The 25,789-nt window shown below is 42.0% G+C and overlaps 1 protein-coding gene across 1 annotated transcript; it reads right to left on the bottom strand.

Annotated features, from left to right (window-relative positions):
* Window positions 1–667: 667 nt before the first annotated feature.
* On the bottom strand, window positions 668–12,198 carry LOC121272025 (hepatocyte cell adhesion molecule-like). Its single transcript, XM_041178391.1, has 5 exons — window positions 12,067–12,198; window positions 11,624–11,980; window positions 10,846–11,118; window positions 4,923–5,006; window positions 668–2,112 (listed from the first exon to the last, which is right to left on the bottom strand). Exons 1-5 carry the CDS (start codon window positions 12,131–12,133, stop codon window positions 2,009–2,011), a joined length of 885 nt encoding a protein of 294 aa, XP_041034325.1. The 5' UTR covers window positions 12,134–12,198; the 3' UTR covers window positions 668–2,008.
* Between the last annotated feature and the right edge of the window lie 13,591 nt (window positions 12,199–25,789).

The raw sequence follows: 25,789 nt of genomic DNA, 5'->3' as shown, positions 1-25,789 counted from the left end.
TGAATGAACCATTACATGATTAGAATGGTCATTGGGGTGGACAGTTCACAATTCTATTTAGGGGAGCCCAGGCCTCAAAATAGCTTGGCCTCTTCACTCCCTGAATGGGTGCACTCCTGGCCTCTGGAAAGTAAAACTCAAAACTCCTTGATGTTTCTTAGAGGTGCCTTAAGGTCCGATAATTAATTTGAAGGATGCTTGAGCTCATCAAAAAAGTTAACTGATAAGCAGTGAAACTGATAAGTGGTGAAGATCTAATAAAACAATTGCTTCATTTGACCTGATTGGGGTATCCATGTATGCATCCTACTGCAGTAGCTATCCTTCCAAATTTATGTATTTAGTTACAAAAGTGCTTGAGCACAAATGGCTTGCTGCCTTTTTCATCAGAATATATGGGTGACTGAAAATAGTGTGCTTTTAATGTAGCTGCTTGGTACATGTGACTTTTGTGTACAACACAGTATCATTACATTCGGCAGACCCCATTCCTGTCCCAGGCTTTGCAGATAAAATACAAATAAACACGGTCAGTGCTGCTGGAACTGGCTGGCCTTAACTTGATGGCAGATTAATAGGCTCAGTGGGTTTAGACTCTGGTTTGCCACAGCTCTGCTGCTTATACTTAGGAATGTAGATGACAGAAGGGAGAATGACATGACTAGAGTTAGCTGCAATGGTTTAATGTAAAAACAGCAGAGAACAAATGAATCAGCTGACCACAATGCAGTAATAACAACAATAGAATTGACATAAAGTATTATACGTCTCCCAGTGAAATATAAAATGCATGTCCTACTGTTACCATAAAAATTTACACAAAAAGAGGCTATTTAGTCCATCGTGTCTTTGCTGGCTCATGGCTAAGGTAATCCAAAACTAGCCACGCTCCCCTATTCTCACCAGGAGCCCTGTACCCTCCTCTACTCCAAATAGTCGTCCAACTTGCCTCTAAAAAGTGAAATGTTCTTCACCTCAAAGATTTTCTATGGCAAAGAATTAAATAGACCAAATTTCTTCCAACTCCTCTCCTTCATCTCTTAATGACTATTCCAAATTAATGGACCCTTGCCACAGACTCAGCTTCTAGAAGAAATAATCATTCCTTCTTCACTTTGTTGAAATGTTTAAGCATTTGAAAAGCCTCCATGAATTCTTGCCTTGGTTTTTTCTGCTCCATTGGGAATAATCACAGTATCTCATGCTATCGTTTCCCATTTCTGACATCATCTTGGTGAAGTCACATTGTGAATTCTCTCTGATTTTGATATCTTTTTTTTAGAATTGTGGGCCCTTATCTGCACACAGCATTCTAATTGCATCCTAACTGATATTCTGTACAAATTTATCATTACTAGTTTACTTTTGTGTTCTATGCCACTATTTATAAATGCTGTTGGCTTTTTAATGGTTGTATCTACCAGTACTTGCATATTTGAGCGTCTAGGTCTCCACATCCTTCAGCATCTTTCCATTGAGTGCATGCTCTCATTTCTTGTTTTCCTCCCAAAATATACTACCTTACACTTATGCATATTAAATCCTCCATTTGTGATAAACTTAAAAATGTAGAAGACTTGCGCACTTGAGTCCTAAACATACTATTAAACTTAATGAAAGTGCAGGATCTTACTAATTACACCCTGTAGCATGTTGACTTGGCAGTGAACCACTTTTTAAATCCAAAAGCACCCATTTGGACTTTCTAATATTCTGATTTAAGATTTGATATGCACATTATCCAATAAGATAGCCAAGGTTCCCCACAGAGAAAGCTGCTTTAAATTGTAAGATTGCAGTGATGACTTAAACGAATGAAAGTTAACCACTTTGAAGATACATGGGTCATGCTTCAAAATGCCTGTACTGCTGCCTCTGAGAATATGTACATGAAGTAGCAGTTGTTCTTCACAAGACAATAGAGTTTACAGACCGTACAATGTAGAACTGGGAAGACAAAATATTTATGGGTAGTTCTGACTTCATTTCAAAGTACTTTGGAGGCTCTCTATTCTGATGTTCTTCTTGGATTTAGTAGAGTAATGTATGTGGGTTCAACAAATCCATTTGACAAGGCATCTGGATGTTCACTATGTTCCTGTGTTGCTCTACCTACAAAGGCAAAACAAACATAATTTATACTGACAAATCCTTGGTTTGGCAGGTGCATCAGGAAACTGCAGAAGGGAGTGGAGAATGGCAAGCAGGGGAAATGCATTGGTTGGTGGGAGCTGTGAGCCATCACTAATTTCCTCCTTCCCCAGAGGTTTCACACAAGCTATTACCCAAAATTTAACCCCCAATTGAACCTAGCCTGTGAGAACAGATTGGCTCCAGGTAGGATTCCGATTTACATTCCTCCTGATTTTATACTCCTTCAGTGAGTTGGGTTTGGTTAAAGTCAGGGCTTAATTGTTAAGTTCACTTTACACTTGGTAATTTCTCCAGCAATGGTCAAGTCATGATCTAATTTTGTGGACACATAGCTCATTTGGAGGAAAATAACTGAATCCTCAATCTTAAAGGTTTTATTAATTAACTTATACCCCATACACAACAAGTTATGTATTTAAACTACAGCAAAATACTGTGAGTGCTGGAGATCTGAAATAAAAACAGGAAGTTGCCAGACCTGCTGAGTTTTTCCAGCACTTTCTGAAATTATTGATTTAATTCTTAGCCAGTGGGCAGAATGTACTATTGTTCTTCAAGGAGATGAGTTTAATCACAAAAAGTAGACTAGGTGGCCATATATTTATTTGAAAAGTATCAACTACTGCTATGAAATGTAAACCTGTTGACCAGAAGTAAGGGTTTTGGTGACTGGAAAACAAATTAATAGTGGGACATGTAGCTTGGAGAACCAACCAAATGGGTACGCATGCAGTTGAAAGTAATAGAAACATAGAGCCAAAAGCAATAAGTTTTAGTGTGATAGAGAAATGTTACAGATAGGCAAGATAGTGTGATGGAGCAAGTGTGTTAGCCATAGGCTTGATGATACATAAAATGTGACATGCAAGAATGGAGGATTCACTGCATCATGTTATGCAACATGAGAGCCATAGATTCAAGGTGATTAAGTAAGTCAATTGTGTTTTTACTACAAAGTAAAAGTGTGAATGATATTTCTGGGCTTGAATTCTACGATTATGTGCATTATTTGTAGTGAAACTGTAAATCAATGGCCTTGATTGCTATTAACAGTTCATTCAACAATATTGTCCTGTTATATAGCTTGGCAGCTTTAAAACTCAGAATACAAAAAATTTGCACAACTGATATTCCAGGCTGCAGGTTGGTACACTTTAGAATCTGCATATATCAGTAGTGACAATTTGGGTAAATGTCAAAGGTGTCTTGGTGGTTTTGGGAATGTGATAATCTTAAGAGTTTCTTCAGAAATGGGAAATCATAACTTGCTTATGTTAAATAATGCAAGTTTGCCCACTTCTGGGGAAACCTCTAAGACTTCTATCAGGTCATTTCTATAACAGCCTTTGTTCTAATGTGAGTCTAAGTTTTTCTCATCGTGTCTCATAATTATTATTTCTCACTCCTGATATATTTTCTGTACTCTCTCCATGGCCTTGACAGTTCTTCAAAAATAAACCTGAAAAATTGGGCGTAATGGCTTAAAAATTCCTCAATGGTGCACCTAAACATCCAACATTGTGGGTGGGTGTGCATTCTCATTGCTGGTTCAATGTGTCCCTCTCATCCTATTGGTGAAGACAATAAAAGCATCCATGGCCCTTTCCTGAAATAGATGTTGAGCCAATACATATGCAAACAGTGGGCCAAATGCTTGTTTGAGGCCTCTTTTGCAAATTGGGCTGTCTCACATCTGGCCAGCAAAAGTTTGGCTGTGGCAGAAAAACCTTGTCTACATGTAACATAACTAGCTGTCCTTACACCAACTGCCTCAGGCTGCAATCAAAATGGTAAGTTTGAAAAATTAAATATAATGCCTCCCTCTCAACTACCCCACCACTCTTCTCCCCGTCCCTCAGACCTACCCAGCTTCTGCTGGAGATGATACAGCAACCTGAAATTCAAATCAGTTTTGCCTTGAGCTGCTTTGGGATTTTCAGCTGGCCTCATGTAAATGAGGCCTGTGACTCCATTCAGGGTGGCCTTCAGATCTACCCTTTCTGGCACAGGGATCATTCGTTGCGTAAAATTAGAGCCTGATGAAGACTTTTGGAAATGGACCACACTCGTATTTAGGGACTTGCTTACACAGATATTTTTTACTAGCTTAAAACTAATTCTTACACATTTTTCTATTGGGTTATACATAAGTTTGAACATCTCTACATTTTTAATGCAGGCCAGCAATTTTCAAAGGATTTTGTTTTGGTTTTTTACTAAAGTTTTATTAAAGAACTGACATCATGTTCTGAGTTTGTTTTTTTGTTGTAGTGCCAAAGATGGAGGAAGAGATTTGGTACATTCTATATCTCCCAACAACTCAATTCATAAAGGTTCCAGAAATCATATCACAATGGATCATCTGTTTAGCCCAATGTGAGTAGCTATTTGTGAATTTATGTTTCAATAGATTCATTACTTTGCAAATACCTTTATCTTGCCACAAAGGAGTCAACACTATCAGTTCAGTAGCTCCTCAGTGAGATTGTAGCAGCCTCGAGAATATTCCTGAAAAGTTTCTCAGCGACAGCTTCTCTAAATTGTCACACATTCCTTCCCAGTAGGAAATTGTACTGAGTTTGAATGAAATGCTTGTGTCTGCTATCTCCATGCTGCCCAGGAAACAAAATTCTACACCTTTGGAGCTCTGCAAAATGTGTCCCATCTCCTCAACAGAACTTGGACAATAAAAATCCTGCCTACCAAATGAACTAGAAACATAATTTGAGTAAATAGACACTAGAATGAGTTTTTCATCACAACATTACCTGCTTTTGTGGAGATGATTGAATAGTAGACCCAGACCAACACTGCTGGTATAAGACCGAGTAAAATTATCCAGAACAAACCATCTGAAGTAAAGATAAATTGGAACCTTTTACTTTCTTGCATACACAGAAAAGATTGTTTCATAACAGTTTGAGATGGCTATAGATAGCTAAACAGGTAATAACTTGATTAGCTTCATAAAGATACAAAAAGAAAATAATAAATCAATATTTTAAAGCATGCATATATAACTGTGCAGTGCAGTGTGACTCAATGGCCTGAAGTTTACACAACCCGTTGCATCAGGAAGCTAATGGCATCCGTGCCCACTTAATCATGGGAGAGGACTTGGGTCAGTTTCCCGGCGGTAGGAAAAGCTCCCCCAATTAAGCCGGGAGGGGATGGGACTTATGCTGGATTCCCAGCCATCTCTGTCAATGAGACTCTGGTGGGATGTCAATGAGGCTCATTAATGGGTCAATTCACACCCATTATCCCTGAGCCTCAGACTCAGATTCATAGATGTTGACAGCACAGAAGGAGGCCATTCGGCCCATCATGTCTGTGCCGATCAACAAAGATCTGACTACACTAACCCCATTTTCCAGAGCTTGGTCCACAGCCATAGAGGCTATGGCAACGCAAGTGAATATCTAAATACTTCTTAAATGTTCCAAGACTTTCTGACTCAACCACGCTTTCAGGTAGTGAGTTCCAGACTCCCACCACCCTCTGGTTGAAGATTTCTCCTCAACTCCCCTCTTAGCCTTCTACCTCTTACCTTACAACTATGCCCCCTGGTTATTGACCCGTCTACTAATGGAAAAAGTGCCTTCCTATCCACCCTATCTATGCCCCTTATAATCCTATTCACCTCTATCAGGTCCCCTCTCAACCTTCGCTGCTCCAAGGACAACCACCCCAGGCTTTCCAATCTTTCCTCATAGCTCAGACCCTCCAGCCCAGGTAACATCCGACCTAGTAAATCTCCTTTGCACCCTCTCCAGTGCAATCACGCCCTCCCTATAATGTGGTGATCAGAACTGCACGCAGTACTCCAGTTGTGACCTAACCAGCATTTTATACAGTTCCAGCATAACCTCTGTGCTCTTGTATTCTATGCCTCGGCTAATAAAGGCAAGCATCCCATATGCCTTCTTAACCACCTTATCTACCTGCCCTGCTACCTTCGGGGGTCTGTGGATATGCACAACAAGGTCCCTCTGATCTTCAGTACTTTCCAGGGTCTTACCATTCATAGTGCAATCTCTTGCCTTGTTAGCCCTCCCCAAATCAATTAGCACACACTTTTCTGGGTTGAATTCTCTGCCCACCTGACCAGTTCATTGATATCCTCCTCACTATTTACCACGCTACCGTTTTTGTGTTCCGCGTAAACTTCTTGATCATACCCCATATATTTAAGTCCAAATCATTTATGTACACCACAAACAGCAAGGGCCCCAGCACCAAGCCCTGCGGAACCCCACTGGAAACAGACTTCCAGTGACAGAAACATCCCTCGACCATCACCCTCTGCTTCCTGCCTCTCTGCCAATTTTGGACCAATGTGTCACTTTACCTTTGATTCCATGGGCTCTTACCTTCTTGACTAGTCTGCCATGAGGGACCTTATCAAAAGCCTTGCTAAAGTCCATGTAGACCACATCAACACTCCTGGTTACCACCTCAATAAATTACATCGAATTTGTCAAACACGACCTTCCCTTAACAAATCCATGCTGACTATCCCTGATTAAATTGTGTCCCTCGAAGTGCAGATACATTCTGTCCCTCAGAATTCTTTCCAGTACCTTCCCCACTACCGAGGTTAGACTGACTGGCCTGTAGTATCCTGGTTTATCTCTTCCTCCCTTTTTTAATAATGGGACAATGTTAGCTGTCCTCCAGTCCTCTAGCCACCTCTCCTGTGGCCAGAGAGGATTTGAAAATTACTATCAGGGCCCCTGATATCTCTTCCCTTGCCTCCCTCAACAGACTGGGATACATCTCATCTGGATCTGCGGATTTATCACTTTTAAGGCTGCTAAACCTGTTAGTAACTCCTCTCTTTATGTTAATTCCCTCTAATATTTCACAGTCATCCACCCTGATATCTATACCTGTGTCGTCCTTTACCATTGTGAAGACTGACACAAAGTATTCATTGAGGACGGTACCCATGTTTTCTGAGTCCACTAACAGATTACCTCTATGGTCCCTAATTGGCTCAACTCTTTCTCTAGTTATTCTCTTGCTCTTTATATATTTAAAAAAACCCTTTGGGATTTTCTTTATTTTACCCACCAATGCTTTCTCATGCACTCCCTTAGATTTCATAATTTCCTTTTTAAGCTCCCCCCTGCACTTTTTATATTCCTCTAGGGACTCTGCCTTGGCATCTGCCCCAAGCTTCTCTTTTTTTTAATCGTAACCTTTATGCCCCTTGATATTCAGGGTTCTCTGGACTTGATCCCCACCTTGTTTTACTGGGGACATATTTGCCCTGTATTCTCGCTATTTCCTCCTTGAATGTCTCCCACTGCAATGACACAGTTTTATCTGCAAGTAGCTGCTCCCGGTCAGCATGGGCCAAATCATATCTCAACTTAACAAAATTAGCCTTTCCCCAGTTTAGAACTTTCATTCCCGGCTCAACCTTATCCTTTTCCATAACTATCCTAAATCGAACTGACTTATGATCACTATCTCCAAAATGCTCCCCTACTGATACGCCTTCCACCTGCCCAGGCTCATTTCCCAATATTAGGTCCAATTAGGTCCCTCCTTTGTTGGGCTTTCTACATACTGACCAAAAAAGTTCTTCTGGGTGCAACTTAAGAATTTTTCTTCCTCCCTTGCACACTTAACCTATCCCAGTTAATTTTTGGGTAGTTAAAATCCCCTACTATTACTGCCTTTTTATTCTTACATTTCCCTGAAATTTGATTACATATTTGATCCTCTATCTCTCCCTGACTATTTGGCGGCCTATGGTACACACCCAACAGTGTGTTTGCCCCTTTTGTGTTTTTTACTTCTACCCATATGGCCTCATTTAATGATCCTTCCAAGATATTATCCCTCCTTACTGCTATAATTGATTCCTTGATCAATATTGCGACCTCCCCTCCTCTTCTATCCCCCTCTCTATCTCGTCTGAATACCCTATAACCAGGAATCTTGTGCTGCCAATCCTGCCCTTCCTTTAGCCAAGTCTCGGTCATAGCTATGATATCATACTCCCACGTGCTTATCTGTGCCCTCAGCTGTCTTATTCCTCAGACTCCTTGCATTAAAATATATTCCATTTAGCCTAGCTAAACTCACTTCTTTCTTATCTAGCCTATGCTTCCTCTGCCTTCCAGACTTACTTACTAGTGTTTTAACTTCTAATTCCATCTCAGCTTCTCTCCCCTCTGAACTATCTTTCAGGATTCCATCCCCCCTGCCACCCCAACAGCATTGGCAAACCTCCCCGTGTTGGTCCTGTTCCTGTTCAGATGTAACCCGTCCAACTTGTACAGGTCCCACCTCCCCCAAAAACAATCCCAATGTCCCAGGAATCCAAAGCCCTCCCTCCTGCACCATCTCTTCAGCCATGCATTCATCTGCTGTATCTTTCTGTTCCTATAGTCACTACTGACAGGCACCAGGAGTATTCTGGAGATTACTAGCTTTGGAGTGCTTTTCACTTTCCTACCTAACTCCCTAAAGTCCACTTGCAGGACCTCATTTCTCTTTCTTCCTATGTCATTGGTCCCAACATGGACCACAACCACTGGCTGTTCACCCTCCCCCTTCAGAATGCCCTGCAGCCGTTCCATGACATCCTTGACCCTGACACCTGGGAGGCAACATACCACCCTGGAGTCATGTCCACGGCTGCAGAAGTACCTGTCTACTCCCCTCACTAATGAATCCCCTACCACTATTGCCCTTCCACACTTCTTCCTCCCCACCCCCTTCTCCACTCAGCAGCTGGACCACCCACAGTGCCATGGCCTTTGCTCTGGTTGGCCTCCACAGAGAAATCGTCATTCTCACCATTTTCCAAGGCCGAAGAACGGTTTGCGAGAGAGATGCACTCAGGGGATTCCATCGCTACCTGTCCGGCCCCCTTCTTCTGTCTGCTGGTCACCCATTCCCTCTCTGCTTGCACTTTCTTAAGCCGTGTCCTGAAACATGCTATCACGAACTTCTCAGCCTTGAAATGCACCAAACTGCCCCCAGCCGCCGCTCAAAGTCCAAAACCCGGAGCTCGAGTTGCTCTAGTCAGAGGCATCTCTTGCACACATAGTTGCCCAGACCGCAAAGGGCGTCTAGGATTTCCCACATAGCACAGGATGTGTAAATCATGGGCTGAGCCTCCCAGGCATATCTTAACTGAATAGAATATGGAGCCTTGCTTTTATTTTACCCTTACTCCTACCTCTGTATAGAATAGACGCTAGATCCTCTTGATAAACTAGATCCTCTAGGTGTTGCTGACTGCTTGTCCCGGGGTCCTCTCCCGGAATTTCCTCAGCTACCAGAATTTAATGGTGGGGGGTGGGATGGGAGGTGCGGGGGGCTGAGTAGGTGGGGGGGTGGAGGGGTGGTGGTGGGGTGGAGGGTTGGTAGGGTTGAGGAGGGCGGTTGGGTGTGGGCAGATGGGCATTGGTTAAGGCGGGTGGGGTCCCCTCACTTAGTTCATCTTGGTCCCTCCCTATCAGGCATTCCAAGCACTTTGTGCCCAATTGAGACACGCAGCAGTGGGCAGGCATCTGGCCACTGAAAGCCACTCCTGTACCCTTGCCTCTGACACCCCTCTCCTGCGATCTCAACCCAGCAACTCTCATCCTACTTTCATGCACCCGCCTGGGGTCCCTCTACATTCCTGGGCCTTGGGTAGGTGCAGATGCACCAGCAACCACCATTCCCACTGGAGTCGACACAATGATGAGGTGCTGGCCTCTGACTGGCTAGCAGCTCTCAGCAGATAGGACTTACACCACCAGGGACCTCCACTGTGGGGAAGGTCTGATGGCAGCTAATTAAATGTCTGAACAACACTTGATTCTGTCCAAGCCTTCCCCATGGAACTGATAGAGGTTGCCTGCCAGTTCTTTGACCTGAGGGCAAGACCCCATCAACCTGACAAAATTCTGCCCATGGATCATAACTTTGGTGTTTTAAATTGTGTCCTATAACTGGGGGAGGTTTCCAAGATATTAGTTCACTAGACCATTTCCTGTCATATGTAAAGTAACTCACTAGAACAATGCTGCCCTTGTGGAGTGCATTCCATTATAAGTTATTGTGGTGCATCACTGACAGTAAAAGCCTAGGCTATGCTGTCCTATTGTCCAGACATAAAGCAGTCTGCTCTGAACAGTCCTTCCATGAAAAAGAAAGATTACATTTATATAGGGCCTTTCATGCCTTTAGGATATCCCAAAGTACTTTACAGCCAATGAAGCTCTTTTGAAGTGAGCTTGCTGTTATAATGTATGAAACGCAGCATCTAAATTACATACACTAAGGATTCACAAACAGGAATGTGATCATGACCAGATAATGTTTTCTTTACTGATGTTAGTTGGGTGGTAAATATAGGCATAGACTTTTCTTCTCTCTTTGAAGAGTGCAAAAGCATCCTTTGCCTGCATGTGATGACAAGCTTATTCAATGTTTCATCTGAAAGACTGCACCTCCAACAATGTAGCACCCCTCAGTACTGCACTGGGGTGGCAGCTCAGATTTTCTGCTGAGCCTCTGTAGTGGGACTACAAATCACAAACTTGTGACTCAGAGGCAATAGCCACAGCTGACAAATTCCAAATGGAGAAGGAAACACGGAATTGCAAGGCATCTCTGTGAAAATGAATAGAAGAAAAAATATATATTACAAGTAACTTGTCGGATTTTTAAAAATCTCACTTTTATTTCTATGACACGGCTCAGGCCTCACTGGATCACTCTTTGCATTACTGACTGGGTTCTCTGCTATGCATCTGTATACTTGTTGTTCCTCTTCATTACCAAGGTCTATCACTAGTTGTGTCCCATTGAATGCACTATCAATGGCTCCAGACAAAGATTCTTTTCGCCAATGAAATGTGACATTTGTTCCTTTAGAGGTCGAGCAGTTGAGAATGATATTTGGCGTTGTACAGTCATCGATAATTTTCACAGCAAGCTGGGAAACTGGCTCTGGAATAGACAGGACATGAAATCCATGTTTTATAAAAAGCGAACGTTTTAAATTGCCAGAGCTGCAGTTCTTTTGTCTTTTTTATTTATAGATGAATTAAATAGACTATTTTAAGTGAATTAAAATTACAAAAAATAAAAACATGTCGCGAAAACTGCAGCTGAGTGATGGATGCTTATTATTGACCAGAACGATGTTGTCTTATACCAATGTTAATGTTCACTTTCCTTCAGAAAACAGAACGGTACTTTCAAAATGCACCACAAAAAGGTGATGAAAACACGAACGGAAAGAAGAGCATTGACAAAAGGCAAGCACGGACAAAGTGAATTGTTTAAGTAGGTAAATCATATTTGCTCACTTGACTTAAACAGGTATTAAACAGTGTATTTCATGGCTTGGTTATAAACTTCAGACTCCCAGCTGATTTTATTTTGATACAGAATGCTAATTGAGCAGTCAAGGAACAAGTACACATGTGACAAAACACTGACCAATACTTACCAAACACGCGCAGTTCAAAACTCGCTTCGTCATTGTTTTTCAGTCCTGTGCTTTGGTAGTTGATTTCTATTTTATATTTGCGACTGTCCTTGACCTGAACGTTGTATAACACCACAGAACCACTCTCATTCCATTGCACTCTGCCTACATACAGTAAGTGTGCACTCTTTAGGTTTACCGTATTGTTGATTGTCCACACTGCAATAAGAGTATTTGGGTTTTTGGAATGAAATGTTACGTCATACGAATCTCCACCTTGGATATTTACATGGAACAGGACTTGTTCTCCTACGGTCACTTGAGTTGTTTTGGGTGTGGCCAGTGTCACTGCTCCACAAACAGTAAATAGATGGAATGCTGGGGAAAAGACAAGTGAATAAGTGTCTGGTGCTTAGTAGTTTTAACCTGTGCTAAATTATTCTATTATGTTATAATATTGTTACCTGAAACGAAACTTGTGATTTTTACCATGGCTGTCGAATGTCTGGACCTCACGCTGCACTTGGCCATGTTGCTATTATTCGGCCACCAATCTTCTTCATTTCACTAGTCCTTTACAACCATCACTCCTTATCTCTCGCTCTGCAAACGGATCATTCATGAATTTCTTAATCATATTCAATTCTAGTTTAAGGTAGATAAACTTTAAATATTCTGGCAATTTTGCGTGTTTCTGATTCTAGTGACTGCTTTACATAAGATTTTGAGAAGTATTGGGGCTCAGCAATATGTCTTCATGCACATGAATATAAACAAATGCTTATTGGAACAGGTGGCAAATGTTTGCAGAATGAAAGGTGGGAAAAGGGCAGTGTGGTGTGCCACAAGTTTGCATTCAGCCTGAAGCTGTTACCAACAAAAATAATCAACAACCAGGATATATCTTCAGTATTGGAGCTCCTGCCACAATCTTGCATTTATGAAAAAGGTCAGATGGAAAGACTGGAAGAGGAAAAAGCATCTGAGGGAGACAGAAGAGTGATAGAGTGGAGGACAAGCTTGCACTCCCACTGCAACTTATGGGCCTGATTACTGCTTGGGAACCCCTGTTAGCCCTCAGATTTTAAGAGATCTCACCCCCCACTTGCTAAATCAAGTTTCCCAAATGTTCCCTTCCAGCACTCTCACCTTCACTCACTGGCACAAATTTGCTAGAGATTCCATAACCCTTGGTCTTGTGTGGCAGTCTCTCAGCAAAATAGTTGAATTTTGAGTCAACGGAACAGGAAAATTACCTGAATGGGAATGGGGTTGGAGATTTTAGGAATTGGGCTGGTGGAGGTCATGATTTCTCTCTTAAAGGAACAGGTTATTTTCTCCATTAATAATCTGTTATCAAAGTTGAATTCCCAGAAACTTGCATCTTTTCTGACCTCTTTAGGGTGATGTTAATTGTGAAGGAAAATGGGCAATCTCCCGTTTACTTTTGGGAAATTTCACTCTATTTAATGTGGTAGTTCCTTTGCTACTGGAGTCATTTTTGTTGGGCAAGAATATTGAGGAATATGGAACTGAGGCAGGTAAATGGAGTTGTGGTACAGATCAGCCAGCCATGAGCAAATTAAGTAGCAGAGTAGGATTGAGGAGTTGAAGGGCCTAGTCCTGCTTCTATGTTCCTGTGAACTGAGGGAGGCTGGGAAAGTTGCATTTCAGTGTTGAGTATTGCCGATGTAATAGTGGATGAACATAATGGACTTTTGCTTGGTTAGAATTGGATGTTCGGGAATATTTGCAGGGAATGCTCCCTGAGATGATCAATCATGTTGGGTAGAATCTATTTTATGTGGAAGAAACAGTTTTAATGTACATAAAATGTCAGTCTTCATGGAATAGTAACATCACAGAAGGGGGCCATTTGGCTTATCATTTCCATGCGAGCTCTCTGTAAGAGCTATTTAGCTAGTTTCACTCCTCTATCTTTTCCCTGTAGCCCTGAATTTTTTCTCCTCTGCTTTTTAAATGCAGCATACTGTTAGAAATAAGATATAGTGCTTTAACTACTGCTGCAATTACTTTCTCTACCTGCTGTCCACAAGCAGGAAAGGAATGGCTTTGATAGCATGAATGGCCTTCTTATCCTATGTTTGTCTTAATATTTTTTCACAGCATTAAAATTATAAGGAGGTAGAGTGGACAGGAAGGACCTATTTCCCTTAGCTAAGAGGTCAGTAACCAAGGAGCATAGATTTCAAGACATTGGTAGAAGAATTAGAGGACAGTTGGGGAGAAACTTTTTCACCCAGAGGGTGATAGGGGTTTGGAATTCATTGTCTGAAAGGTAGGACCCCACATCTCATTTAAAATGTACTTGACTATGCATTTGAAATGCTGTCACACTTCTCAGGCTACAGACCAAAAGCTGAAAAGTGGGGCTAGGCTGGAAAAGGCATGGTGGGTTGAATGGCCTCCTTTTGTGCCCTAAGTTTTTGTTTCTATGAACAAAGGCCAGTTTCAGAAGAACATGTTCTGAGCTCTCCTATCACTAACCCATGTGTTTATTCTTGAGTTCATGCCAAATATGTCTGAGCACAGAAACAAGGCGCTGACATATCAAGACCCAACTTGATAGGTGCAGGGAAGAAAAATGCTCTACAGACAGCTTACTTAGCTCTCACTTGTATGTCGTAACAGAACAACTTAGTAACTGCTGTGAGATCCTTTATCTTTAGGTAAGGCAAATAGAAAAAATGAACAATTTCTGTCACTGACCCTGTTAACTTACCCATTAATTACCCTGCTTCTACCAACCCACCAACAGCCGAGATATATAGTTAACCAGACAGACATATCCTGAATCATGTTGATTTATTCTTAGAGACAATGGATGGTAGAATGACCTAAATAGTTCAAGCTTTAACTCTGGCAGTGAAAGCTTTTTTTAATGCTCCAAATTAGTGAATTATCATTAGTATGGTACATAATGAAGATTCTACCTTTTCAGTTTATGCTGGTAATTAAGTGGATTAATGGCTCGAAGCTAGTTATGCTTCCATTATCCCTATTCCAATTAATCATTTTCCACCTCAGTTTTTGAGAAGCCTCCTGCAATGCTTTGAAACTACTTAATGTTTCTTTTGTTATTTGTATTGGAATAGTCTTCATTCCTGATCAACCACTGATTACTTTGAAGACTCATGGTGGTCTGGCTAGGTGGTTCCATTACATCATGCTCTGCATTTGTCAAGGTAAGAGTCATAGATAACAGATAAACACTGTGGAGGGGTGGGGGGTGGGGGCGGTGATGGGGGTGGGGAGGAGGTGGGGGATGGGACGGGTGGGGGGGGGTGGGTGGGGGATGGGATGGGTGGGGGGGGTGGGTGGGGGATGGGAGGGGTGGGGGGGGTGGGTGGGGGATGGGAGGGGTGGGGGGGGTGGGTGGGGGATGGGAGGGGTGGTGGGGGTGGGTGGGGTGGTGGGGTGGATGGGGGATGGGAGGGGTGGGTGGGGGATGGGAGGGGTGGGGATGGGGGATGGGAGGGGTGGGTGGGGATGGGAGGGGGTGGGGATGGGGGGGATGGGAGGGGTGGGTGGGGGATGGGAGGGGGTGGGGATGGGAGGGGTGGTCGGGTGGATGGGGGATGGGAGGGGTAGTGGGGGTAGGTGGGGTATGGGAGGGATGGGGGATGGGAGGAGGGGGTGGGGATGGGAGGGGTGGTGGGGTGGATGGGGGATGGGAGGGGTTGGGGGATGGGAGGGGTAGTGGGGGTAGGTGGGGTATGGGAGGGGTGGGGGATGGGAGGGGTGGTGGGATGGGAGGGGTTGGGGGATGGAGGGGTGGATGGGGGAGGGTGGTGGAGGTGGGGGGTGGTGGAGGTGGGTGGGGGATGGCGGTGGTGGAGGTGGGTGGGGGATGGGGGGTGTGGTGGAGGTGGGTGGGGGATGGGGGGTGTGGTGGAGGTGGGTGGGGAATGGGGGGTTGGTGGAGGTGGGTGGGGGATGGGGGGTTGGATGGGGGATGGGGGGTTGGGTGGGGGATTGGGGGGTGGTGGGGGTGGGAGGGGTGGGGGGTTGGGTGGGTGTTGGGGGTTGATGGGTGTGGAGTGGGAGGGTTGGGGGGTGGTGGAGGTGGTGGGGGTTGGGGGGGCTGGGGTGGGAGGTGGGGGGTGGTGTTGGGGGAGCTAGTAGATGTTTGCTCTCCAGTGATCCATGAGAATTCTAAAAAGCAGAAGCTCACCACAAATATCATACCGCTGAATATTTAAATAATTAATTTAATATTTTATCAGCAGTGATGTTTATTATACATTAACAAAAACCTATCTGCTCGTCAGAAATTAATATATAAGATTAATTTGTGAAAAAAATTAATTACACCAAGTTATGCTGGTGTGTTTGATCATCGAAATTACGATAGATCGATATTAATTGCTTCTTAAAGAAAACCCAAGACAAAAACAACATTTCTTTTGCTGTATTTGAGATCTGTGCAACAATGAAAGATGATATCTATTGGTCATCGCTAGTTACTCTGAAGGCATCAAGATTTGACCAGATCATGTGGGACTAGAGCCATATGTAAGCCCGACTGGGTAGAGTGACATGTGTCCCCACTCCCCCATCATCCCCTTGAAGGATGGTAGCAAACCAGTTGCGGTTTTACAAGAATAAAGCAGCTTTTCATAGTCAATTTCTGCTGCCAGCCATTTCACTACCAGATTTCTTGAATTCAATTTTACAACTTGTCATGGTAGGATTTAAACTCCCGAAACCCAATTTTCAAAGCCTGAAAGAGATAGCAATGGACCTGGGCGGACCTGCAATCTCCCATCACTGGCTGGTGTGCCAGTTTGCTGGTACGTTTTCGCCACCGGGCCATTTTGGAACATGCTGGTTTGGGGGTAAAATAGTTACCCACCCACAAATGGTAGGTAACCAGTTAGACCTATTAAAGGGCCTATTAAGGCCCTTTGCCAGTTTTCTAGTTGGCAGGCACCCCCCTCCCCCTGCTGTGACAAAACAAGGCCAACAGATGGGTGTAGGGGCCAATGCTTTATCTACCTAGAGAAAGCCCTCCCCTGCACTCAAGTACCTGTCACGGCTGTCAGGCCACAGCTGCAGCTGCTGGCCATCCAGTGGGGGTTGCCCCTTCATGATGACAGCCTAGCAGCCAGGGCCTTTTTTGTTTTAATATATTTTCAAACTCTCTTCACAGGGCACCTCCATCTGTGACACCCTCTTTCTCTTACCTCTGTCAATGGGGCTGCAGATCTGTGAGCTGGGGTGTCCTATTGGCTATCCAGCCTTGGAAGTCCACTCACCATCCTTACTTGGATGGTGAGCATGCCCCCTGGCCATTAATAGACCACCCCTTCAAAAATCACGTCGGGAGTCCTTTTTCTGATTCGTTGCAGGGTCAGACCACAGAGGTTCTCCTGATGTTGGGAACCGAATCCCAGAACCAAATTCCAGCCCCTGATTTCTGGATAGCAAGTTTAGTACCACAACCACTGGACTAACAATTTCCTTTTTAAATTTCTTTTGTAATTATTGTCAAAGGCCTGCTCTGAAATATTAAGACTGCTCTTTGCATTTACAATGACAATTTTCATTTGTACAGTAACTTTTAATGGGGTAAAGTGCCCCAATTGTTGTTCTCTTTTTATTCATCCCTAGGTGGTTTACAAAGATGGACTGGAACAACTAGCAGGAATTTGGGAGAATAATTAAGGGAGGTGACTTATCAATAAGATCTGTGTGAGAGTACTATAGATAGACCTATCCTCTTTGCCAAACCCAATACCAGGATTGGGGAATATGCAAGTGAGGAACTGTGGGTGAGAAGCTATGTTGTACAACACTGTAGCATAGCATGTTGATACATAATGTAACCAAAAGAAAAAAATCTATTAAGGAATGTTTTTCAGGAATGCTTTGACAATTGGTGGACATTGTAAGGCTAACAGATGTTTTCCAGTGTTGAAGGGCAAAAAGAAAAAAAAACTCTACCCCATTAGTGAAAAGAAATTATACAAATAAAATTAGTTTCCATTTAGTTATAGAAGGTGATTTTAGATAAATCTGAAGTATAAGTCATAATTTGCTTTTTAGTCCAATATTTTTCAGTATGAGCACAAGTTGAACCAAGATGAGAGTTTAAAGATTTTTTTTGTAAAAAGGAAATAAAAGTCAAAAAGATAGAGAAGTGATGGACAGCGTTACTTCTGAAGTAGGGTGCAACATCAAAACTTATGGTTTTATTCTATTTTTCTGTCTTTTAACTTTTTTGCCATTTTTATTTCCATTTTCAAGTTATTCTTAACAGTTAATCTACATTCCATTCTTGATGATTTATTGGAATTATCACATGTTTACAGGGCAGCTATTATTTAGTTATGGATAGTTATGAACTCTTCATAAAATACATTACTGGGGCAGATCATTCGTTGCTATAGCTGATTTGATATCATTCATTCCCTTATCATTGACATTTTTTAGTGACTTTTAAATGGCAAATTGTTGTATTTGGTTAACAAATTACACGATATGCAGTTAGTCAATTCATCTATTTGTGAGATAGCTCTTTTCCCCTTTGCAATTATATATGAAGGGGGGAAATTGCAGAAGGCAATGGTTAAACCACAATTAAAGTAGTGCATTAAGTTCTGGATGTCCCATTATAGAAAATACATTATGATCTCTTCGGCTTTAATATATCAATTCACAAGGATGATTACGGGGATGGAAAACTCTGGTTATGATCAAAGTCTTCAGAAACTGGCATCATTGTCATTGAGGTGGAGGAAGCTAATATGAGATTTAATAGAGGTTTTTAAAAAATTATGAGTTTTAATAGAATACACATTTCCTCTAGAAAGATTAGCAATTTAAAACTGCCCCCAGGAGCAAAGGCAGAAGATAAAGAAATATCTTTAAGCAGCAGATCGCTAAAGCATGGAATGGGTTACCACTGGGAATGGACAATACAAAAATTATTGCATTCTTTAAAGGAGAATTGAACAAATATTTGAAGCAGAGGAAGATACAAGACTGTGGGGAGAATGCAAAGCAATCAGAGTTTGGGTTGCTGAAATAAAGAGTTGCCCCCAGACACAGAACAGCCAATTGACCTCCTTCTATGAAGTACTTGGCTTAAAACATAGTTTATTTTCTTTATTATAAGCAGTTATTTCTGGGAAAATAGAAGTTTTTTTTAAGATTTAGAACAATTTTTATTTAAAGCTTCCAAAATGAAGAAAGTGATTATGTTTCTGTTATCAAAACTGTTTCTGAAGCACAATTATATTACAGCTTCTGTGTTTACGTGTAACGATTGTGACTGAGCATCAACTCAAAATCGATTGCATAACCCAGGAATGGGCTGGTGAGCCGAGTCCCAACTGCATGAAAACTAGGACACATGAACGGTTTAGAAACTTTTTAAGTTGTCTTTTTCATGTTGGCAGAGAGTTAGCATTCTGATAGTTGTCTCTTTAATGTCCAAAGTTAATCTGGTTGAAAAGCGAGAAAGTGACACAAAGTGAGCAGCATAACTCAAGTCAGCCAGCGCAACAAGTCTGACACTGATACCATAGGGCAAGGGCCTCCAATTCAAGTAAACTGCCCTCAGTGACCCTCATTTCTGTAGAAGTAACAGTTTTATTTCATCAATAGTGACAACATATCCTGTCCATCATAATTAAGTATACATTTATATTCCTGTTTAAAATCCTATTTGTTGACATAGTTAATGCTAGGACAAATAGTTTGCTGCAATTCATTTGTTATTGTTCAAATTCATATCAACCAATATTTCATTCAATTATTATGCAGAATTGTAGCCCCTAAGCAGTGTAATTCAGTCCATATACTATCTGTGATATGCGGGATATTGCACTGCGTTAAATCAGAATTAAGAGGACTATTCCTTGGATACAAAATTTTGTAAACTTCTATCTAACTCAGTTTATGGTATTCCTTGGTTTCCAGATGACATTCTTGTACAAAGCCAACTCCACTTCCTGTTTGCTGATCCATGGGATCAGAAATTTATAATTCTCAGCTGAATGAGTAATTCTCATTCTACTCTCGGAGACCACGCTAAACCTGATCTTGCTGATGGTCAGGAAGTGCTTTGCAAATTAAATGGGGTGAATTCTCTGTTTAATTCAGATCACATTTATCATCAAACCAGCAGAGTGTTTAATAGCTGCCAAAACGGACTAGTGAGAAATTTGTCAAAATAGAGTTTGTGTGCATGATATGTCGATATATAGCCAAGGATCAGAGAACTTAGGCACAGGTTGCCAAGAGTCAAGACTTGGGGGCTTCAAAATATCAAGAGGTTTTTTTAAAAAAAAAGCTCAACTCGGATAGTTTGCCATTGCTTGTTCAGCTGGGATCTCCCTTTCCATTAGGCTTCCATCAATAAATAAATTTAGTTAATTATATAGAGTAAGACAAATGTATGTACAGCTAAAGTCTTTACAATCCTGAGGCCACATGCATAAACAACAAGTATATCCTTAATAATATAAGATTAAATAATTTAAATTATTGCAGTAAATATATCCTTCGCTGAGAAGGTTGAGGGTGGTCTTTTTCATTTTGGCGCAATAAAGGAACATTTGTTATTTTCATAACCATTTTCTCAGATATTTGAAGATTAATGCTGTCATGCCCTCATTCTTGCGCAACGAAATGCTTGAAAATAGTTTATTTCTCAGTAATGGAAGAATGTCATCAAAACTCCCATGGGGTTAATCTAGTTCCAACATATTGCTTAAACCAAAGTGGAAAAAGAAAACTATGAACAAAGATTCCATTTTTTTTATTTAAGTAAGTTGTTAACTAATGGTTTGAGTTACCCTAGTGATTGTAGAGCTCAATTTTTTGTGACAGAACTGTTAGCTACAGAAAGTAACTTAGCTGTGCTTACCTTATTTTGATTGTCACGTTGTTAAATTCCCATCTCCACTGTTAGTTATTGCATCTAACCCAGCCCCATGGCTGCAAGTGTCTGATGTGAACAATGAAAGCAGCAGCAGCATTATTTTTATCAGACATTGCAACACATGTGGCTTTTATCAAGTTGGTTGGTCCATTTCCTGCTACTGTCGTTAGCATAAATAAGTGCTGGTTACTGTGTCCACTATTTCTGACAATACCCATCTAATCTCACTAGACTGTTGCTATACAGCCTAGATTGTGCTTTCACAGTTGAGTTCAATAGCTCCATTAAGGAATCTGTGCGATACACTCCAACAATTATCAAACTTAGGTAGAAAGATCAGGCATCTTTGTTTTCCCTTGTTCAAACCATTATAGATTTCTATTTATGGGATTTAATCACCATTGCCTTTTAAAAACATTTTTTCTTCATTGAAAGAAATGCCTGTTATTGAAGTTTCAAATTGGCAATAAAAGTATCACGTTATACTCCTTTAATCAGCAAAGGAATGAACACAGGTATTCCTACATCTGATGGCTGAGCTTTGACTGCACGACCATGACCCGTGTAGTATTAAGAGTTTTAAATATGTCGCTTGCTGGATTTATTTAGGTGAGTTGAAAACAGGCTGGATGAATTAGGCTACTGTTTAGTCCCACAAGCTGATTTGAAATGTGAAATTCATTAAATAAGGATGAAGTATTTTAAAGCAAACAACATGAGGGAGCCTACAGAGGAGATTTACATTGATGTTGTCAGGACTGGAAAATTGCAGCTGTGAGGAAAAATTGGATAGGCTGGGATTGTTCTCCTTGGAACAGAAGAGGCTGAGGGGAATTTGACTGAGATGTACAAAATTGTGAGGGGCCTGGATAGAGTGAATGCGGAAGGTCTATTTACTGTAGCAGAGAGGTCAGTGACTATGGAAAAAGAACTGTGCTCCTCTCCGCAGATGCTGCCAGACCTGCTGAGTTTTTCCAGGCATTTTTGTTTGTGTTTTAGATTTAAAGTGATTGGTAGTAAGATTTGAAGGGAGATTAGGAAAAAATCTTTTACCCAGAGGGTTGTGGGCATCTGGAACTCACTGCCTGAGAGGGTGGTAGAGGCAGAATCCCTCAACTATTTAAAAGATGTCTGGATATGCACGTCAAGTGCCAAAACCTGCAGGGCTACAGACCAAATGCAGGAAAGTGGGATGAGACTGGGTGACTTGTTTTTCAGCTGGCACAGACATGATGAGCCAAGTGATATCTTTCTATGCTGTAAAATTTCAATGATTCTATTTTTTCCCCTAATCACAATAGTACTGTTATTACTGTAACCTTTCTGCTTTTTAATTCAATTCTTCAGCTCCAACAACACTCAAGAAGCTCAACATCATGCAGGACAAAGCAGCTCACTTGATCAGCAAACCATCCATGATATTTACTCCCTTTACCATTGGCGCAACATGGCTACAGAGTTTACCATCTATAAGATGCACTGTAAAAAGTCCCCAAACCTCATTTGATAGGTCCTCCCAAACCCATGACCTCTAGTACCTAGAAGAACAAGATCAGTAGACTCATGGGGACACCACTACCTTCAAGTTTCGGTCTAATTGACACAGCAACTTGATTTGGAAAGATATTGTTGTTTCTTCATAGTTGTGGATCAAAATCATGGAACTTCCTGCAACTGTTGCTGTTTAAAAAGGCTCACCACCTCCTCCTCAAAGTCAATTAGGGGTGGGCAATAAATGTAATTGGAGGGGAAATAAATGTTGGCACTGTCAGTGATGCTCACATCCTGAATAAATAGAAAAGGCCTATTCTACAGAAAAGCCTGCAAAAGTGCTTTTCTTATGCAGGAAAAGGTTAAAATGGCCTGTAAAGTGTTACTTCAGAACAGGAAACCTAGTGAAAACATCATAATATACAGTGCATAAAAATAGGCATTATGAGAATTCAAAAGAAACCAAAGACTTAGAAGATTCAGAGTGAAAGAAGAACTAAAAGAAATAGGTCAGTAGAATGGAAGCTTGAAAGTCAGGTCATGAAGCGTGCTCTCACAGCCAAGGAATTTGATGGAAATAAAGTAGGTCCATATCAAAATATCTATCAACCATCAGCTTCAGGAAGTTGACTGCGATTCCAAAACAATCTCAGGATTTCCGGAAATGGCAAGTGGAGTATAATCAACATGACCAATAATAGTATTAATAGAATTTGCATTACTGTTTAAGTTCCTTCCAAGCTAAGGAAGATGCTATCATACGATTGCAAGACAGGCATTAATATGCATTACATTATCCACCAACCCCATTTGCTCTTTGTCTACAGCTTCTCAAACTGGTATTGCACAAAGTTTAGCTTCTGATTGTCCAATGAACTGCAGAGAGGCTGGAAATTTCATCTGTTGCTGATTGAAACTAACATTGCTGTTTTACCCTCTCTGGCAATGATTTAGAATACTTGTGAAACATGTGAACTGGTAACTGGAGACCCATAGTGTGATATTTAGACAAATATTAATTAATTTTGCCAAGTTTGTTGTTACCATTTGGAACAAGCTATGATGAGCTATGGTACAAACATTGTGAAAACTATAAATGCCTAATTTCTCATTGAAGTGCTGCAGTAGTAGCAGAAGGGGAAAAAAAATCACAATTTTAAATTGATGTCACAGAGCATCAAAGCATCTGCATTGTGTGCCCAACTGCAAGAAGGTCCATTACAGTAAACCCCCTTCACTGTTGGGCACACTGAGGGGGAAAGGACACCAATCTTAGCATCTGCAATTATCTCTCTCTCTCTCTCTCTCTCTCTCTCTCACACATAGAAGTGCATTTTACAATTTTTACAGACAACTTTCAACATATGTCTGTATTTATTTATATATCTATATATCTCTAAGGTAGACATAGAACTTCTACACTTTCTACTACAAAGACTATTAAAATAACTAGAACTAAACTAAGAACCAAGGACTGAAGACCAAGAAATTAAACTTTAGTGTTACAAGCACTATCTTGTACATCCTTTATATTCCCCCTCAATGTGCACCACCCCCCCCCCCCACCCCACCAAGATAGCCCTCTTCCCCAAGCAAGCCCTAGCTCTGCAGCTACTGAAAAGCCACCCCCGCTTTATGGCTGGTCTGGTAGATAGAAACCTGCCCAATGGCCCCTCCTAAAAGTGATGTTGTGATGCCTGTGAAGCCTGGCACTGATGACCACGATTGCTGCCTGAATCAAAGTAGGCAAACAAACCTCAAAGTCCCAAGTGAAGTGCAGCTCACTAGATGCATGTCGCTTATGTACAGTTGTGAAATACGTCAGTGTGCAATCACGCCGATGTGCCTGGATGATCCAGAATGGGGGGACGTGATGCTGATTCTAGTGAGCAGGGCTTATAATGAGAAGCTAAAGTATTGAAATTAGGTTCCTGACGTGTGGGGGGCAGGAAACGTGAACTGCCATTAACAGGTGGAGCCGACGATCACAAACTGGTTTCACAATGGCGTAAAACCGACTTTTGGCCTTCTTGCCATATTGTCCTCATGCCTGCCATGATGCCTGCCAGCAATGGGGCTGAATGATCCACACCAGTGCTTCGTTGATTTGTAGACAATCAAACGTATTAACAGAGTTATGAGAGCTGATTACTAGCAGAAGATTTGAACCTGTCTAATGCATGTCACTCACTTTGATCATGTTTCTTTGATATGAAGCATATACAAGATAGTGCTTGTGAAACTAAAGTTTCATTTCTCAGTCTTCAGTCCTTGATTCTTAATTTAGTTCTAGTTCCCTTAATACTCTTTGTATAGCCTTTGCAAGTGGCCTCAAGATAATGAGGGCTGCGGAGGCAGTCTCCAGAGGAGATGAGGCCAGATGGAGATGTGAGGGTGTGTGAGAGAGAGTGAGTGGTGATGTCCCTTGAGCTGGCAGTGAGTGAGATGCCTGTGAATGTGTGATGGCCTTGTGAGTGTGAGTTTAGAGTGATGAGATGGCTGCCTTACCCTGGCGGCATGGATGAAATCATTCATCTTCTATCTGCACTGGATGGTCAACCCCTTCTGTGCAGCATTGGCACTGATTACCACTGCCATCGCCTACCAAGCCAGAGTGGTGAGATTATCGGACCTCCTGATATCAGAGTGGGGGTGGAAAACATCACGGCTGGCCTCTAAAAGATATTGCACTGATGAGTCACTGAACTCTTCTTGGCTTTCAGAGCTATGTCTTCACTGGAGCAGTCCTGGACTGCAAGCATTGAGAACTGTGTGTGTGGCTGCAGTTTAGATATGGCACCCGGAGTGAGGTAACGGTGTGGCAGCGAATTCAGAAGCAAGCAAGACGACACAGTTTCCTGTGACTGCATAATTAATGAGGTGGGATTGGGACGATATGGTGTGAAAACCTGTCATTGTGGTCGGCGGATAAAATGTCTTTTTTCACGCCCGCTACTGCGCTTGGGCAGAATCGTCCCAGATTTGCACTGTCTTTTTTTAAATCCCTACCTTCTCAAGTCTTTGCTAACAAAGAAGCTGCACACAGCCAACACCCAGGGGGGTTACCAATGGCCAGAAAGAGAATTGCACTGGTCATTTAAATCTGTGGCTACAACAGCAGGTCAAAGGCTAGGAATCCTATGGCGACCATCTCACCTCCTGTCTTCCCAAAGCCTTTCCACCATCTACGAGGCACAATTCAGGAGTGTGATGGAATACTCCCCACTTACCTGGTTGAGTGCAGCTCCCGCAATACTGAAGAAGATTGACACCATCCAGAACAAAGCAGCTCGCTTGATTGACACCACATCCACTAACATTCAGTCCCTCCATCACCACTGCACAGTGGCAGCAGTGTGTACCATCTACAAAATGCACTGCAGGAACTCACCAATACTCCTTAGACAGCACCTTCCGAACCCACGACCATTACCATCTAGATGGACAAGCACAGCAGACAAATGAGATCCCCCACCACCTGAAATTTCCCCTCCAAGCCACGCATCATTCTGATTTGGAAATATATCACCGTTCCTTCACTGTCACTGGGTCAAAATCTTGGAACTCACTTCCTAGCAGTACAGTGGGTGTATAAGTACCTACACCACATGGACTGTAGTGGTTCAAGAAGGCAGCTCACCACCACCTTCTCAAGGCCAATTAGGGATGGGCAATAAATGCTGGCCTAGCCAGCAATGCCCACATCGCATGACTGAATAAATTTTTAAAAAGGTCCAGATAAAGAAGGACACTTTTATGTTCCTGTTATTGAGCCATTTATGGGC

Source organism: Carcharodon carcharias, chromosome 2 (assembly GCF_017639515.1).
Source record: "Carcharodon carcharias isolate sCarCar2 chromosome 2, sCarCar2.pri, whole genome shotgun sequence".
In the NCBI taxonomy this organism is placed as follows: domain Eukaryota; kingdom Metazoa; phylum Chordata; class Chondrichthyes; order Lamniformes; family Lamnidae; genus Carcharodon; species Carcharodon carcharias.
The sequence above is the reverse complement of the archived record's forward strand: the minus strand, read 5'-3'. Positions and strand labels throughout refer to the sequence as shown.

Coding starts and splice junctions, on each gene's coding strand:
- LOC121272025 (XM_041178391.1), bottom strand. CDS start 12,133: ATGGCCAAGTGCAGCGTGAGGTCCAGACATTCGACAGCCATGGTAAAA. Junction 11,981..12,066: donor AATCACAAGTTTCGTTTCAG/GTAACAATATTA, acceptor TCTTTTCCCCAG/CATTCCATCTATTTACTGTT. Junction 5,007..10,845: donor GCCGTGTCATAGAAATAAAA/GTGAGATTTTTA, acceptor TCTTTACTTCAG/ATGGTTTGTTCTGGATAATT.